The following is a 17,933-nucleotide window of genomic DNA, read 5'->3' on the forward strand; positions in this document are numbered from 1 at the left end:
TAAGAAGACAAACAGCATGTTGGCATTTATTCTAAAGGGTTTTGAGCACAGAAGTAAAGCTATATTACTGCAGCCTTGGTGAGATCTAATCCAGACTGCCATGTACCGTTTTGCTCTCTTACCTAAGGAGGGATATACTTGCCATTAGAGGGAGTGCAACAGACATTTACCAGATTAATCACTGAGCTGTCAAGATTGACATAAGAGAAGAAATAAAGGAAACAATATCTGTATTCTCTAGAGTTTCACAGATTGAGAGGTGTTCCCATTGAAACTTTTCGAACTTTTACAGGATGTGACAGGGTGGATATAGAGAGGATGTTTTACCTGGCCGTTGATTCTCGAGAATGAAGGGGCCTAAACTCTGGATAAGGGGTGGGCTATTTAAGACTGGGATGAAGAGGATTTTCCTCAAACGGAGCGTGGTGAATCTTTGGAATTCTCTATTGAGGAAGCTCAGTCAATGAGCAGGTTCCAGGCAGAAATCATTAGGCTTCTGGAGACTAATGGCATTAATGGCTATAGAAAGTGTTGGGAAATGGCATTGAGGGGATGATCGGATGTGACCTAGAATGGTGGGGCAGCTCAATGGGCTGAATGGCCTATTTGTCTTTCTACGTTTTTATCGAACTCTCTTTGGGGCTACTATTAATCAATGTGTCTTCCTTGAACCAATTTGTTTCTTTTGAACTTATTTTTTAGGATGGGACACGACAGAGGAGGGACAGGAAGAAAACCGTTTCGTTCAGCAGCATGCCCAATGATCGGAAAATTAACAGCACTGCAGCCTGCATTTCCTTCATGCTGGAGGGCTGCGAGATGAAAAAGGTTCGGTCCAACTCCAGAGTGTACAATCGTTACTTCATCTTGGATTCTGACTTGAGGTCCCTGAGATGGGAGCCATCTAAAAAGGACTCTGAAAAGGCAAAAATTGAAATAAAATCCATCAAAGAAGTAAGACTGGGGAAGAAGACCCCGGTGCTTCGCAGTAATGGGATTTCAGAGCAATTTTCAGATGAATGTGCTTTTTCAATAATATACGGGGAGAACTATGAATCGTTAGACTTGGTGGCTAGTTCTGCTGATATTGTGAACACTTGGGTCATGGGGTTGAGGTACCTGGTTTCATATGGAAAAGATACACTTCAAGCTATTGTGTCAGACCAAAACAGCTTACGGTCTTCATGGCTGGAATCTGTGTTCCAGGCTGCAGATGTAGACAAACGTGGCCACATCCCACTGGCTATGGCTGCCCAGCTAATCAAGGGTCTGAGCCCAGGAATGAAGACCACAAAAGCGGAACTTAAAATAAAAGAATTGCAGAAAACAAAGGACAAAATGGGGACGGAGGTCACGTTGGGGATTTTCGCTGAGGCTTACTGTGAGCTCTGCACACGGCCAGAAATATTTTTTCTGCTTGTACAGTTTTCCAGCAATAAAGAATACCTCGACTCTAAGGACCTGATGCTATTCCTGGATGCAGAGCAGGGAATGGAGGGTGTCACGGAAGATACGTGTTTGGAAATCATTCGCAAATATGAGCCTTCACAGGAAGGTCAGGAAAAGGGGTTCCTCTCCATAGATGGCTTCACCAATTACCTCTTATCACAGGAGTGTCATCTGTTTGACCTGCAGCATGAAAACGTCTGCCAGGATATGACTCAGCCTCTGTCCCATTACTACATTAATGCATCTCATAATGCGTGTCTACTGGAGGACCATTTCTGGGGGTCTTCGGATATTAATGGTTACATCCGGGCTCTGAAGATGGGTTGCCGGAGCATTGAACTGGTGGTTTGGGATGGTCCCGATAATGAGCCTTCCATTTATGCTGGCCATCTGATGACAACGCAGATAGCCTTTCGGAATGTCCTTGACGTGATCAATAAGTACGCTTTTGTGGCATCTGAACATCCGCTAATTCTCTGCCTGATCACTCATTGTTCGATTCAACAGCAGAAAGTGATGGCTCAGCATCTGAAGAAGATTCTGGGAGATAGACTGCACACGGATCATCCAGACCCAGAGGACAATTACCTCCCGTCGCCAGAGCAACTCAAAGGGAAGATTCTCCTGAAAGGTAAAAAGTTACCTGGGAATTGTTACGACTCTGAGGGAGATGTTAGTGATGAAGACGAAGGAATTGAAATGTGTCAGAGGATGGGTGAAGACGAGGCGGATCAATTGAGCACAGTCACCGAGAAAAAGCTAAGGCTTTCAAAAGAGCTCTCTGATCTGGTGAGCTTCTGCAAATCGGTGCAGTTTAAGGACTTTGAAACTTCCAAAAGAAAGCAGAAGTACTGGGAAATCTGCTCATTCAATGAGGTGGTGGCAAACAGATTTGCCAATGAGTATCCAGAGGACTTTGTGATTTATAACAAGAAGTTTCTGTCCAGGGTGTACCCAAGTCCCATGAGAATCGATGCCAGTAATATGAACCCACAGGACTTTTGGAAATGCGGCTGCCAAATAGTGGCCATGAACTATCAGACTCCGGGACTCATGATGGATCTCAACATCGGCTGGTTTCGACAGAATGGGAACTGTGGGTATGTTCTTCGACCTGCTATCATGAGGGAAGAGGTATCCTACTTCAGCGCTAACACAAAGGACTCATTGCCTGGCGTTTCGGCCCAACTGCTTCACATTAAAATCATTAGCGGTCAAAATCTGCCAAAACCCAAGGGTTCTGCAGCCAAGGGTGATGTTGTGGAACCGTATGTCTATGTGGAGATCCATGGCATTCCAGCTGACTGTACAGAACAAAGGACTAAGACCGTGACTCAAAATGAGGACAACCCTATCTTTGATGAAAGCTTTGAGTTTCAAATTAACTTGCCTGAGCTTGCGTTGTTACGTTTTGTAGTTTTAGATGACGACTACATCGGAGATGAATTCATTGCACAGTACACTATTCCCTTTGAATGCCTGCAGGCAGGGTACAGGCATGTGCCCCTTCAGTCTTTGACAGGAGAATTTTTGCCACACAGCACATTGTTCATACACGTGGCCGTCACCAATCGTCGAGGTGGAGGCAAGTCTCAGAAAAGGGGGCTTTCAGTTCGCAAAGGGAAAAAGGCTAGAGAGTATACATCAACCAGGACTATAGGGATCAAAGCTATAGATGAAGTTTTTAGGGCTGCCACCCAACCTTTACGTGAAGCAACGGATTTACGAGAAAATGTGCAGGTACTGTTTACGCTATATTGTTGCGCCACCAGTTTTGCCTCTTATCCTTCTTCTTCACCTCAACCCTCGCCACAATTCTTAGTGAGGTAGGCCATTCAGTCCATTTTAGTCCTTCCATCCTCAAAGCTACTAACATCCTGTCATGCAGCATTTAATTGGCTCTTAAGTGATTCCAAGCATTTCTTATCCACTGCTTTCTGTGATTATCCATCCTATCTGTTATATGAAGAATTTGCCAATAACAGTCTTAACTTTATCGTTTATTTGAACACCTGAGCTTTGCTACTAGTTTCATAATTCACTTTAAAGTAAATTTACAGCCTTGACTTTACAGTAATGTTTTATTTCTTAGAAATTTTTATAGGATTATTATCCAGGTGGTTTCTTTCAAGGATGAAAGAGCCCAAGTCTCCCCAGTGTTTTTATTTTCTGTTGCATGGGTCTGACAACCATGGAACTGCACCCAATTGTGACCCTCTATTATGTCATCCAAGTGGCCGTTCTTTAGAAACACTTAGGAGAGCTAAAAGAGTGCATAAGAGAGCATTGTCGGATTAATCATACCCCCTGCATGTAAATCCAAATTACTAATATACACCACAAATAGCAAGGGCCCCAGTAATGATCTCTGCCAAATCCGACTGGGAACAGAAAGCCTCAAAAAGTTTTTGAAAAAATGTACAATGAGCAAGAGAATAACTAGGGAAAGGATAAGGCCCATTAGAAACCAGAGAGATAACCTGTACGTGAACCTGGAAGACACAGATACAGTCCTCAATTAAATACCTTGTGTCGGTCTGCATAGTGGAAAAGGATGACACAGGTGTAGAAATCAGATTGAAAGACTGTGAAATATTAAAATAAATGAACATGGAGAGAGAGAGGTGATATTAGCAGGTTTAGCAGCCTTAAAAGCAGATAGTCCACTGGCTTGATGGGATGTATCCTAGACTGCTGAGGGAAGCAAGGGAGGAGATATCAGGGGCGTTGGCAGATACTGTCTGGACATGGACCAGAGAACTACAGGACTACTGACATTGTCCGATTATTTAGCAAAAGAAGAAAGGGATAGACCAGGAAATTACAAGCCTGTTTGTTTAATCTCAGTGGTGGCAAAATTATTAGAAAGAATTCTGAGGGGCAGAATATATCTACACTTTGAGAGGCACAAATTGTTAATGAATAGTCAGGATTGATTTGTTAAGGGAAGGTTGGATTTGAGGGATTTGAATTTATGAGGTGGTTACCAAGAGGCTAATGCATTAAAAGCATTACAATAAGTGATCTTTTTGGTGCGGTCAGCAGCTTATCTCAGGGTCAAATGTGGCATAGAGATTACCAGTAGTCAAGTTCAGCCTTAGGCAGTTGTTAGAGAGAGCGATAGAGTTGGTGGTTAAGGAATGGAGTTTGAGGCAGGGACCAATGATAATCGCACAAATTTTAACTCAGTTGGAAACCAAGTCACTCAGAAGGAATTAATGACTTCATGCCTCTCAATATTTAGTTGGAGGAAATGTTAGACAATGCTGTAATGAACTGAAGATATTTGACAGAGTTAGTGGTGAGGTGGAACTGAGCATATGTGGGAAACCTGGTGAGTTTTTGGGTGATGTGAGAGAGGGGAAGCATAGGTCCTTTGGGGAGCATCAGAGGGCTAATCCTTTCAGCAGTGTGAAATTGCCAGACTTCTGCTTCATGGATTCTTGATCTTAAGCAGAAACAAAATTGAAAGAAAGAACCAAAGATTTCTCCTGAATAATGTCACCCATCCCCCTCAGTGTTTGATGGAAGACAAGGTGTGATCAGTAGTCACAATAATATCATTTGTCCAAATCTCCAGCCTTTCTCTCTGAATCTTACACCATTTTTCTGCATTGAAAATGAGTGTTGGAACAATAATGTCAACTGATGTCAGTTAAAATCTTTGCAGCTTAGTACACAGGTGGAAGTTACTGAAGAATTACAGTTTTTGGATCTTAGTTGGGATTTACTCCAGAATAAAATTTCCAAAATGAGTTTTTTGATCTTCAATAATGTAGTTTTGTGTTATTAATGTACTATAAAGACTCTGGCTTGAATAATGCAAGCAATCGTGATGTAAATGTTCAAAATGCATGAATCTGGTCCTGCACCACATTTCATGGATGGATTTATATTTTACACAGAATGCCATGGTCTCATTTAAAGAGTTGTGTGGTCTGACGCCCGTGGCGAACATGAAGCAATGCATTCTGACGTTGTCGTCGTGGTTACTGAACAGTGACAACACAGTGGTGGTGACTCTGAACCTCAGTGAACAGTATCCTTCCATGGAGGCACAAGGTCCGGTTCCAGATCTCCTCAGGAAGGTTCTAGCGGCCTACGATACAGTGAGTCCATTCATTCTGTCTTGCCTGAACCTGCAATGAGGTTGCATGATGTGCATTCAGTTTCTAAAGGACACAGTTCCACCACAAGCACCTGCACACATTTCCACTGAATTAGCAATTGCTGTTCAGGCAAACAAAACTTCACACTGATGCTGTGTGACCTAGTTCTGAAGTCACTTTGGTGGAGATTTTAACTGATTCTAAAAGCCCCCACTTGCACATTAAGTTGCACCAATTGTTGAGCCTAAGTAAGAGGAACTGTACCTTGTGTTTTACTGGCTTAAATCTGACTTGAGTTCGCACTGTATCTAAAAATTGAGCTTGAAAGCTCTTTTATTCCCTAACACTGACTACTCTTATAAAACAAAGAACTGTAGATGGTGAAAATTTGAAGCAAAGACGGAAGTTGCTGGAGAAAGTCAGCAGGTCAGGCAGCATCTATACTGACTACTCTTATACTGGTCAACATTAAAATAGAAAACAGAAATTATAATGTTGAAGCTCTAGGATGAGTTGGACTTTCATATTAAAATAGATAAACTGTTTGGCCATTTTTGAAGTTGCTAAGCCAATCTGCTGATCCAAGACACAATAATTTTACTTTCAGATTTGAAGATATAGCTAAAAGATATTAAAGATTACGTGAAACCAGAATGACTGGTGAGTTTGTCCCCAGACCAGTCGCTGGGGCTCTATACACAGACGGAGAGTACCCTGAGAAATCACAGGAAAATGTAGTGATTGATGCACAAACACTTCTACAGGACTGCAGATGTTGGGTGTGAAGACTTAACTTTGTTTTATAGAAATGTATAAAATGAACTTGGGTTTTCAGCATTAGGGAGTGACACTTTGTTAAGCAACAAATAGTGTTTAACAGTTCCCTTTGTGAGAAAGATTATGAGAAAGATTTTATGTTCAACATGACACAAGCATAACTAACTGCACCAACTGCTCCTGGGTAAGGAGTGAGCAGCATGGAAAGCATTAATTTTGAACCCAAAGCACAGTATGAAAATATTCATTGACTTCGACTCATCTTTAAGTATTTACCCACGGATTCACTGGTGCTCCGTTAGAGGAAAGATTGTACAGTTCTTACTCCCTTTCCTTTTCAGAGACAACATGCTGTTTTAATTAAAAGGAAATGCAAAGAGACCTCAACATTTTGAATTGTTCCTGTGTTGTTTTGGCCTCCTGGGGCACTCCAGGAAGTTAGTTAAGGCTCAGCAGAAGGAAAATGCAGAAGAATAGAACAAGGAAGCCAGCCTCAATGTCCACTTTTAAATGTAGGGAGGACTCTTTCTGCTCTCCTTGGGCAGACTGACTCCATGTGGTTATGACCAAACATGGTGTCTTGATCCATAGACATGCAATGTGTATATCACCATGCAAACTAACTTGATGTACCAAAGTAAACACTGAAGTCAGAATGCATGGCAAATTCGCCTAATATGTAAAGGAAATTGTCAGCAATCATTTCCTCTTAAAGCACAGGTTTGAGGATTTAAGAAAAACTTAAAAGTGTCCTCGTGTGAAACAATGATGAGCAACATTAATAGCCTTTCACCATTTCAGTTTATTTTTCTTCAAATATTTTTAAACACAGACCATTTTTAAAAATGAAACATTTAACGTTTAGGGAGTTAGAAAGTTCGGGTAAAGCGGGCATTTTCAGGATGGCAAACTGTAATTAGTGGAATGCCACAGGGATCAGTGCTGGGGTCACAATTAGTTACAGCATATATTAATCACTTGGATGATGTAAGTGAATGAACAACCATCAAGTTTGCTGATAACGCAAAAATAGGAGGGAAAGCAAATGGTGAAGATGATGCAAAGAATCTGCGATTGGATACGGTCAAAGAACCAGGCAACATAGCTAGCTCAGAGTTGTGCCCGAAATGCTTGGGGGAGTAGACCTCAGCAAAGTCTATAGAGGCACCCATCAGTCAGGGGGTCCCACCGCACTAAGTTAAGGTTAGCCTCTGATATCACTGCAAGGGATTAGCCACAGTCAGGGGCCCAGGAGGGTAATCTTGGTCAGGGTGTCTGTGCCTCTAGGGCTACAGACTGGTGGGTAAGGATGGATGACAGCTGTGAACGAGGGCTGCAGTACCTGCAAACGAAGGATCGAGTATAGCATGGATTCGAAGGGAGCAATCAGGAGAGGGCTCATCTGCACTCAGAAGCCTCCTGGCTTCAAGGGTATGACCACACTTGGCATTGTCCCCTCATAATACTAAAGGCTTGAGGGGGTAAAGGTGGGCCAGTGCAGGCACATGTGGATGGATTGTATGGGATCCTGGGGAAGAGCAAGGCTGTGGGAAGGGTTACCAAGAAGGGAATTGGATATCTGGGGCCTCGTTGACAAGTAGAGGCGGTGGCTGTGAGCCACTGGCCTAGGAGCCCTCACTGTTGCCTTCCATCATGCTGGAAATCAAAAGTGCCCCATGGAGAAGAAATTGGCTGAAACCACACTCCAAGTGGGTGAGGTTAGTGCCTCTATTTGTGAGGGAGTGAACTGCAGGACCTAACAATGTTAAGGCTTTTAAAGGGAAAGAGCATTACACAGACCGTACAGACTGTACAGAACATAGACCTACAGCGTCCCTAATCCCTGGCCATCCTAATATGTTTGGCCATGTGTTTGCTGTGCATCTCCATGCCCCAGACCTCGCTGACCAACTCATTCACACCAACACTTTTGGACACAGAGGCAAGGACAGAATAGCAATGTTGTAGGACAAGGGCCAAAGGGCAGGACCCATTGCCATGTGTACGTCTTGTTCCAGTGGCTTCCAGATGCTGTGACACGCCCTCACCACAGACATTGATCCATGGTACATCCTGTCAGGCCCTGGAGTTATTATGCCTCCTGCTGGAACAATTACATTTGGGCCTACACAGGGAGACAAGCAAACAAATCCTGCCACTGCACTTGGTAAAATTTAGCTTCAATAAAAATCTGTAATTAAGAGTCTAGTGATGACAATGAAGCCAATTGTTGGAAAGACCTATCTGGTTCACTAATGCAATTTAGGGAAGGAAACTGCCATCTTTACCTGGTCTGGCCTACATGTGACTCCAGACCCACTGCAACGCGGTTGACTTTTAACTGCCCTCTGGTTAATTTGGGATGAGCAATAAATGCTGGCCTAGCCAGCGATGCCTTCATCCCATGAATGAATAAACAAAATCAAAGCACTGCCATTTATTTAAGAAAATGCCAAATAATGTATAGTCCATTGTCATTCCTGCCACCCAAGTACCCTCAATATGTTTTCTTCTTCCTCTCCCAGCCACTACATCTTAGTGTACTCCCTGGTTCCACAGCTGGGTGGTAGTCTGCTTAGCTTTTGAGCCTGTTGACTCTGGAGGTTTAGCCAGGTGACTCTGGGGTGCACTAATATCTGCACAGGCCAGACATGCTGAAGGTCATCTTGCAGGATGCAAGTTGACCCTCCTTGGCCATAACTTTCAGGGGTGATGGACGGGCAGGATTGAGGTGGCAGGTTTGGTCACCTCTGGAGTGTCGGAGGGTGGAGATTTCTGAGGGGCTTGGGTATGGATTCTCCTCTGGCTGGGTGCCTCGGGGGACCACCTGGTCTCCTCGTGAGGAATAGCTCGCTGGGTTCTCCAGCTGCCTGAGGATCATTGGCTATGGCAGTGGCCTGCAGCAGTGTGCACACCTCCAGCAGACAGCCCTGAGCTGTCTGTGGAGGCAGCCAGATTGTCACATGACTCACTGCACTGGTGCGACTTCTGGACAATGAGGGCCATTCGGCCCCACATCCCTGGCTGCTGCTCCTGTTCCTCCTTGGGTACATGGATTGCTGACACCACAGGGCCCTCTCCTGCCTGGGACTGAACAGGAACCTGATCTCTGGCAGCCCTCTGAGAGTGAGTGGCCAGTGGTGTGCTTCCTCAGTCAACTGTGGAACTGTGGCCAGTGAAATTGTGGCCAACCACTTTGTAAGCCCAATGTTTACACTGACGTGGCAGTATCTAAGCTGATGGAGGGCACAGGAGGCCACCTCAGTACCCTCACTCTCAGAGGACAAAGAATTAGCTTCTGAGAGAGCCGGCTGTTTCATCGGAGAGATGATGGACATGCTGGACTTGTCCATGTTATGCAAAACATAAGGAAGAGAAGGTGTTGCAGAAGTGGTGTGCAATGGACGACACTGACAGTGCTGTTAATGTGAGAGTTGCATTGGAATGAGGAATCATGCTTTATTCAGATCTAAATGGCTGCATTACTTCAGTAAAATAATATAATTGATATTCTACTGATGTTTCAGTAAGAGCAAGGTTGGCCATGGATCACACTTAGAGTTTCTGGTCTCACACTGGATCACATGTTACAGTTACTGGTCTTGCTCTGGACCTGTTCCAAGCTGCTGCATTTCGTCCTAGAATTTTCAAAACAATCGCTTCACAGCCAGACTCATAGAAAGATATTTATCTTTGTTGTAGTTACAGCTGATTGAAGCATTTGCTATTTTTATCTAAAATTGAGGCTGTCAAAGTGTTTATTTGACATGTTACTAACTTCATGCATGCATACTCATTCTTTCAGGTGTTCTGTTCACTCTTGTGCTTCTCACTGTGTTTTTTAATCACTGGACAATATTTTGACATTCCATATTGTGGCTTTGTCTCCTTAGTGTCTTTGGAAAAGAATTTTTTTTAAAAAATACAGCGATTAACGGAAAACATTCAACATGGTGCTCAGTTACGAGTGGTGTACCACAAGGATCTGTTCTGGGTCCTCTTCTATTTGTGATTTTTGTAAATGATTCGAATGTAGGAGTGGAAGGGTGGATTAGTAAGTTTGTGGATGATACGAAGTTGGGTCGAGTTGTGGATAGTGCGGAGGGCTGTTCTAGGTTACAAAGGGACATTGATAGGATGCAGAACTGGGCTGAGAAGTGGCAGATGGAGTTTAACCCTGAAAAGTGTGAGGTGATTCATTTTGGAAGGATAAATTTGAAAGCAGAATACAGGGTTAACGGAAAGATTCTTGGCAGTGTGGAGGAGCAGAGGGATCTCGGGGCTCATGTCCACAGTTCCCTGAAAGCTGCCACCCAGGTAGATAGAGTTGTTAAGAAGGCGTATGGTGTGTTAGCTTTCATTAATAGAGGGATTGAGTTCAAGAGCCGTGAATTTATGCTGCAGCTATACAAAACCTAGGTTTGGCCACATCTGGAGTATTGTGTCCAGTTCTGATCGCCTCATTACAGGAAAGATGTGGAAGTGTTGGAAAAGGTGCAGAGGAGATTTACCAGGATGTTGCCTGGAATGGAGGGAAGGCCTTACGAGGAAAGATTGAGAGAGCTAGGGCTTTTCTCTTTAGAATGACGAAGGACAAGAGGTGACTTGATAGAGGTGTACAAAATGATCAGAGGTATCGATAAAGTGGACAGCCAGAGACTTTTTCCCAGGATGGATGTAGCTATTACGAGGGGGCATAGTTTTAAAGCGAGTGGAGGTAGATATAGGGGAGACATCAGAAGTAGGTTCTTTACTCAGAGAGTGGTCGGGTCGTGGAATGCATTGCCGGAGCGGGTAGTGGAGTCAGCCTCATTAGTGGCATTTGAGCGGCTATTAGATAGGCATATGGATGATAGTATAAGGTAGGGGTGGAGGTTAGATAGACCTTAGGTTTAGGGTAAAAGTTCGGCACAACATCATGGGCCAAAGGGCCTGTACTGTGCTGTACTGTCCTATGTTCTTTGTTCTTAACAAGTGATTAAAATCTGACTTCTCTCCAGAAACTGTGGATAGTAATTAATGATTAGTCTGGCATTTTTATGAGTAACACCCCTCATCTATTCTGTCAGAAAGGCATGGTTCCCAAGCATTTGGCACGGCTGGATTGGCAGGCATTCCCTTCTGCTTATGAACCTGTCAGGTTTTCAGCCAGAAGAACAAAGCTTTCACAAGGCTGCTTGTATGTTTTACAATGCCAACTCCTACCAGCTTGTGGTTGGGATAGTTTACAGCTGCCATCTCTGTTCCTTGCTGTGTCTAGAAGCTCATTTGGTTTATAGTTGTAGAGGAAGGACACTAGTGAGTATCAATGAGAAGAGGCTCCTGTCTTAAGTATTCTGTTGCATGACAACAAGCAAGTGCACAATATATTAATAAGTTAGATATTGCTACTTAGACTGTGAGGAGAAGTCTTCACTCTACAAAATCCTAAGCTGGTCTGCCTTCCCCTACCCAAGTTCTTATGGCATTTTCAGAATGGGTGGAGCTTAATGCAGTTTCCATCATTAACACTTTCAGAACTGTTACTTTATACCACGTTCAGGAGGAGGAAGCAGGTTGTGGATACTTCGCTTAAGTCAAGCAAGAAGAAGCGTGTTCAATATTGTTATGTCATTGCTTGAATGTAAGCTTGAAATTAAGTGATAACTGATGTTTTACACATTGATTTACTAATTAAACAAACTTAAAGATTCATATCTGCCCTTGTTTTACCGTGTGATTTTTCAGTGTACTTTTGAAAGGATTGGAGAAGATTGAGAGCATCTCTGGATAGAGGTATTGCAAATGTAGATAACGCAGAGCCAGTAAAAGGCAAGGGATCTAAACAAATGACTGATGGCCTTGAGTCATAAAGGCATCTGTACATGGTCAATTAGAATTTGTTAGAGGAGTTTGTAGGGAGAATGCCAGCAAATCTGACCTGCGCAGCTGAAGGTATGGTCATCAAATGTATTTTTTAAGATTCACTTGTGGAACAAAGGCATTGCTGGCTCGGCCAGCATTTGTTGTCTGTTCCTAGTTGTCATTGAGCAGCTGCCTTTTTGAACCGCTGCAGTCCACCTGCAGTAGGTAGACCCACAATATGCTTAGGAAGAGAATTCCAGGATTTCAGCCCAGGGAAAATGAGGGAACAGTGATATATTTCCAAGTCAGGATGGTGAGTGGCTTGGAGGAGAACCTGCAGGTGGTGGTGTTCCTATATATCTGCTGCTTTTTTCCTTTGAGATGGTGGTGGTTTTAGATTTGAAAAGCACTGTATAAGGGTCTTTGGTGAATTTCTGCAGAATATCTTGTAGATGATATACACTGATATTACTGAGCGTTAGTGGTGGAGGAAGTGGATGCTTGTGGATGTAGTGCCAATCAAGTGGGCTGTTTTGTTCTGGATAGCATCAAGCTTCTTGAATGTTGTTGGAGCTGCATTCATCCAGGCAAGTGGGGAGTATTCCATCACACTCTTGACTTGAAACTTATAGATGGTGGACAGACTTCAGAGAGTCAGGAGGTGAGTTACTCCGTGCAGGATTCCTAGCCTCTGACCTGTTCTAGTAGCCACAGTATTTATATAGCTAGTCTAGTTCAGTTTTTGGTCAATGGTAATCCCCAGGATATTGATAGTGGGAGATTGGCGAAGACTTAAAGGAACAGGGCACTGAAAGGGGAGTTCTGTTGTAGGGGTTGGAAGAAATTACAAAGATGGCAAGAGAAAAGCCCATTAAGATATTTAAACACTAGGATCAGAATTTTAACTTTAAAGTATTGGGAGACCAAGTACCAATGCATATCATCAAGGATGGCTGTAACAGGTGAGTAGGACTTGAGGCAGGATGAGTTGAGGGCAGCAGTGTTTTAGAAGAGGTGTGGCTTATTAAAGGCAAGAAAGTCAGAAACCAACCATTGCGCGTTAAAATAATCAAATCCAGAAGTACAAATATATGCAGATGTTGGAGTAATTGCACGTGCTGTATGAGGAAGAAAGCTGATTCTGATATGGCAGATAAAAGGAATCAAAATGTATCTTGGTTACCTTGGATAATTGCTTACATCCTGGAATCCTCGAGGGGAAGAGGGCAGAATCTTTAAAATCCTGCAAAAATAATTTTTGAGAGTTGAGTCCACAGAGGAACTGGATGACAGAAATTATTATTCTGATGCTCATAAATTGAGTGAAGTGTGAATTAGAGGGCAGCCAAACAACATTTGTAATGAAGAGAAAGCTCCAGAGTGTTACACTAATAATGCTCATCTGAAGACACAGAGGCAAAAATGTAGTGCCAATATAGATGTAACACAGGTCATGTCTCATTCATTCATTAGAATTCTTTGGACAGGTAGCATAAGTGCTGGATGAGAGCTCACCATTAGATATAATGTAAGTGGATTTAGAGAGGATATTCAATCAGTGTCCATATACAGAACTCTGTTTGGGGTATGTGAAACTAGAGACGTGATTGCCAATTAGAATGATATATGCAAGGCAACTGGAAGCCGAAGGGGCTGACGCATGGAAATAGTTGGCATAGCTGACCGGGGGAGCTGATTGCAATCCTTCTATGGAGTTGGCATTCCTCATAAAAGGCAACCTAAATAGACTGAACATCTGACTGGAAGATGTTTGTACATATTGTAAAGAGAATGAAAATAGGTACAATTCAAAAATAGCGATAAAGCAGTGAATCATGAAAGGTGATCCCAGAAATATTACTCAAATTGCCCTCTTCTGAGTCATTTGCGAATATTGCATACAAAAGCAGTCCAGAAAATAAATGAGGCTCCAACCTGCTCCCTTTATCAAAAATCTTTATACGTGTCTCAGAGGACAGCACTTCTTGTATTTGCTAATGTTTGTCTGCAGTGAGCAACAATTATTAAAGAAGTGGCAACATTTGAAAAGATACAAAATCTTCAAAAACATGAGCCAAATGGAAATATTTTCCTATGCATGACACAGCCATAGCCTGTTGACACTCAGGGAAACATTGGCATGGTGGTAATCTATGGAATCAAATGCAATGCTCATTTTGCACTCTGCTAATTACTCTGGCTTTAATAGTGAGTCAAATCAGGCAGGATATAAAAATAACACTGCATCCAATCTCGTCAGATTCCTGGCTGGTGGAATAGGTTAAAATTGTCCCCCTTGGGCAGTATCTAAAGACAGCATTCTGCCTTATTCTGTGTGTTTGACATCCAGCTAGTTAGATTAAAATAATTCCCCACTAACAGTTCGCTGTCTAGTTTCTCGTATGAAGTGTGCAGCATAGAATGAGGTATTAGAGAGCTATTGGTGAAATCAATCCCACAGCATGCATCATTACTTTCAGCAGAAGGAAGAAAATTGAGATGCAGGATGCAAATGGACTTAGGAGCAAGAGCGCATGTATGAAGGAGACATGCACAGATGGTCTGAAGTCTTTAGGTATTTGCAGTTTTCAGCTACTAAATCCTGCTACTACAGTGCTAAATCCTGGCCTGAAACCGAAAGAACTGCTAGATCTATAGTTGACGTCTGGAGGTCACATCTAATATAACCTGTCATGAGTCACTTCCTCCAAGTTATTTTCATCCTCTTCATTAAATAAGCAACCGGCTGCCATTTATATGCTTAGTATATTTAGTTTGTTTTTATTAAGGATGCAACTCCTGAGAGGGTCTGTGATGTACGCAGCTGGAAAAGTCTAAGTTAATTAAATAGACTCGTTCTGCAAATAGTTTGCAGATATTCCACATGTCTTCATTTCCTTCTCCCAGTCCGACATTTCAATACCTTGGTGAAATTAGCTAATTGGCGACATTAATTCATGTGATATCTCGTGTAAAACAGTACTACCAATATGATATGGTCTAAGTGTTTTTCTGTACGTTAGACAATGTAACATATACCATGCTGTTCTTTCAGACAGATGTGTTGAAATTTACTAACACCGCTAACTATTTACACTATTAGAAGATCTCAGACATACAGCAACAAAGAAGTGAATGATGGAAAGCCATTTAAGTTAATGAGGCACATTTGGTAAAGACACAACAAGAACTCTGGCTGGGTCTTCCGGTGAGAATCCATCTAAAATAAAAACTCAACTCTCACTTAGCCATAAATGCATAAGATTCAGCCTAATATCTAGTCACTTCAGTCAGTTACTTGTAGTACTACAGTCGTGTACATAGGCCAGTGTCAGTAAGCATAGAGCCTACTTAGCCTCAGGAAGGAGAGAACACTGTGGTTCCCTGCAATCAAGGACATTGTCCACATGCACAGGGAGTAACAGCAGCGTCAGACAGCTATATGGGACACAATGACCTCCATTGCCCAGAAATTGCAGCAGTGCAGCGAATCAGGCAAATGCCTGGCTGTCTCTGTGGACAGTTTGACGTCTACCATGCATAGCCAGATCCAGCGCCCTCTGGCACTACTAGAGAGACGTACATACCTGCACCCTATCAACCCAGCCATTGCTCCTGAGGACTAATAGATGGAAGAGAGGGATGGGAAACCTGGTGAGCACCAGATGCCCCTTCCTCACAAGGGGACACGATTCTGCTTGGAGGCACCCAGTTGGAGGAACAACCACACACTGGCCTCTCAGAAGTCTCCTCTCATGACTCTCCAGAGGTAGCCAGGCTCTCCACGTCCACCCTGCCTGCCCCAACTGACGATCAGAGATTGTGGCCAAAATCTCAACTGCATCTTGCAAGAAGATACTGGGTATGACTGGCACACAGAGACACCCATGGTTGCCTGACCAAACCTCCAGGGCCAATGGGCTGCACTGTGCAGGCTTCCTCCACTCCAGCCGCAGAGCCAGGGACTACATTGAGATGTACTGGGGAGGAGAGAAGAAAGAAAACATATTGAGGGCACTTTGATGGCATGGTTGTCATGATTTTTCATGTTTGCATAGATTCCACATGACTCTAACATTACACTTTGCTGACTGTAGAGACTTCACATTGCTATCGTAACTGCATTACCCTGTGACGACTGAAGGATGAGGCAAGGAGCTTTATACTGGAACATTATGTACCGCGATATCATCTAACTAGTTTAAAAGTATATTGTTTTTCTGGGATCTACGCAACAGTGCAACTTAAGCCCCTCTTTAATACTTAACAAATTTAGGCAACTGAGATATTGCATTCTTGTGACAAAAGTGATTTTCTGTTAATGAGAGCCAGCTAGTCATCTCATTGTAAACCCTCTGTGTCTTGTCATTTGAGAAGGATACACAATGATCAGGCCATAGCTCAGTAATGGGGAAATGCATATGTTGCACCAACTAAGTGTAGCGATGTCACAAAAAATAACACAAGAATTTTTCTTTATTGTCTTCAACTGCAAGCTCAAATGTGGTCACCTGCATTGCCTAGAATGTGTCTCCTTGATATATTTTGTTCAAAAACTAGCAGTCCTACAACATTCCTGAACCACTTATTGAGTCATAGTCATAGAGTCTTATAGCACAGGAGATGGCCTTCAGTCCATTAAGTCTGCCCCAATTTATTTACACTAATCTCACTTGGCCTGTAGCCTTAAATGTTAGGACATTTCAAGTACTTTTTAAAAGTTTTGAGGTTTCCCACCCCCTACTGCCCTCCGAGGAAGTGCATTCCAGATTTGCACCACACTCTGGGTGAAAAGAAATTTCCTCAAATCCTCTTTAAATATCCTGCCGTGCACCTTAAAATTATGTCCCTTTGTTCTTGACCCTTCAACCACGGGAAACAGTTGCTTCCTATCCATCCTGTCCCTACCCCTCATAATCTTATAGACCTCAGTCAGGTTCCCCTCTCAGCCTTTTGTGCTGTAAAGAAAATAACCCAAGCCTATTCAACCTCTCTTCATGGCTAATATGCTCCAACCTAGGCAACATCCTTGTGAATCTCCTCTGCACCCTCTCCAGTGCAATCACATCCTTCCTATAATGTTCACAGAGGTGGGTGAATCTGTACCTGCCTCTCACACTTCAGTTCCAGAGTCTGACATGAACCCCATTGGGTGGGGAAAGACAGCTAAGTCTCAGAATTCAGTAGAATGCAGTATTCTTTTAACTGTTATTAATAATATATAAATGTCAGTACCTTGCTTCCTTCAATTTCAATTAACACCTGGGAAACTCTGTTCCTTTCTACTGTCCTCTATTTTGAACAGAATTCATCCTAATGATTGATCTGCTTTGTGGTTTTCTATATGTTATCTCACAGAACATATACACAGAGTCATGGTCAAATTGAGTTAGATATTTAAAAGTTTATTAACAACTATGTACATTAATGTGCAATCTCAAGGTTACTTACATAATGTGTTATACACTTAGATCCTGTTCCATATACGTAGTTTCAGAGATAGTAGGAACTGCAGATGCTGGAGAATCTGAGATAACAAGGTGTGGAGCTGGATGAACACAGCAGGCCAAGCAGCATCAGAGGAGCAGGAAGGCTGATGTTTTGGGCCTAGACCCTTCTTCAGAAAAAGGGTCTGAAGAAGAAAGGTCTAGGCCCGAAACGTCAGCCTTCCTGCTCCTCTGATGATGCTTGGCCTGCTGTGTTCATCCAGGTCCATACCTTGTTATCCCATATACATAGTTGACTGATTAGCGG

The 17,933-nt window shown here is 42.9% G+C and overlaps 1 protein-coding gene across 1 annotated transcript in view; it reads left to right on the forward strand.

The window, feature by feature from the left end:
• The first annotated feature begins 706 nt into the window (after nucleotides 1-706).
• plcl5 (phospholipase C like 5) overlaps nucleotides 707-17,933 on the forward strand; it is a 74,696-nt gene continuing 57,469 nt past the window's right edge. The window contains exons 1-2 of the mRNA XM_048614780.1: nucleotides 707-3,189; nucleotides 5,355-5,558. Coding sequence (XP_048470737.1) covers nucleotides 754-3,189; nucleotides 5,355-5,558 — 2,640 coding nt within the window. The 5' untranslated portion in view covers nucleotides 707-753. The remainder of the gene's footprint in view (nucleotides 3,190-5,354; nucleotides 5,559-17,933) is intronic.

The sequence above is a fragment of the Rhincodon typus genome, chromosome 30 (genome assembly GCF_021869965.1).
Source record: "Rhincodon typus isolate 14 chromosome 30, sRhiTyp1.1, whole genome shotgun sequence".
In the NCBI taxonomy this organism is placed as follows: Eukaryota; Metazoa; Chordata; class Chondrichthyes; order Orectolobiformes; family Rhincodontidae; genus Rhincodon; species Rhincodon typus.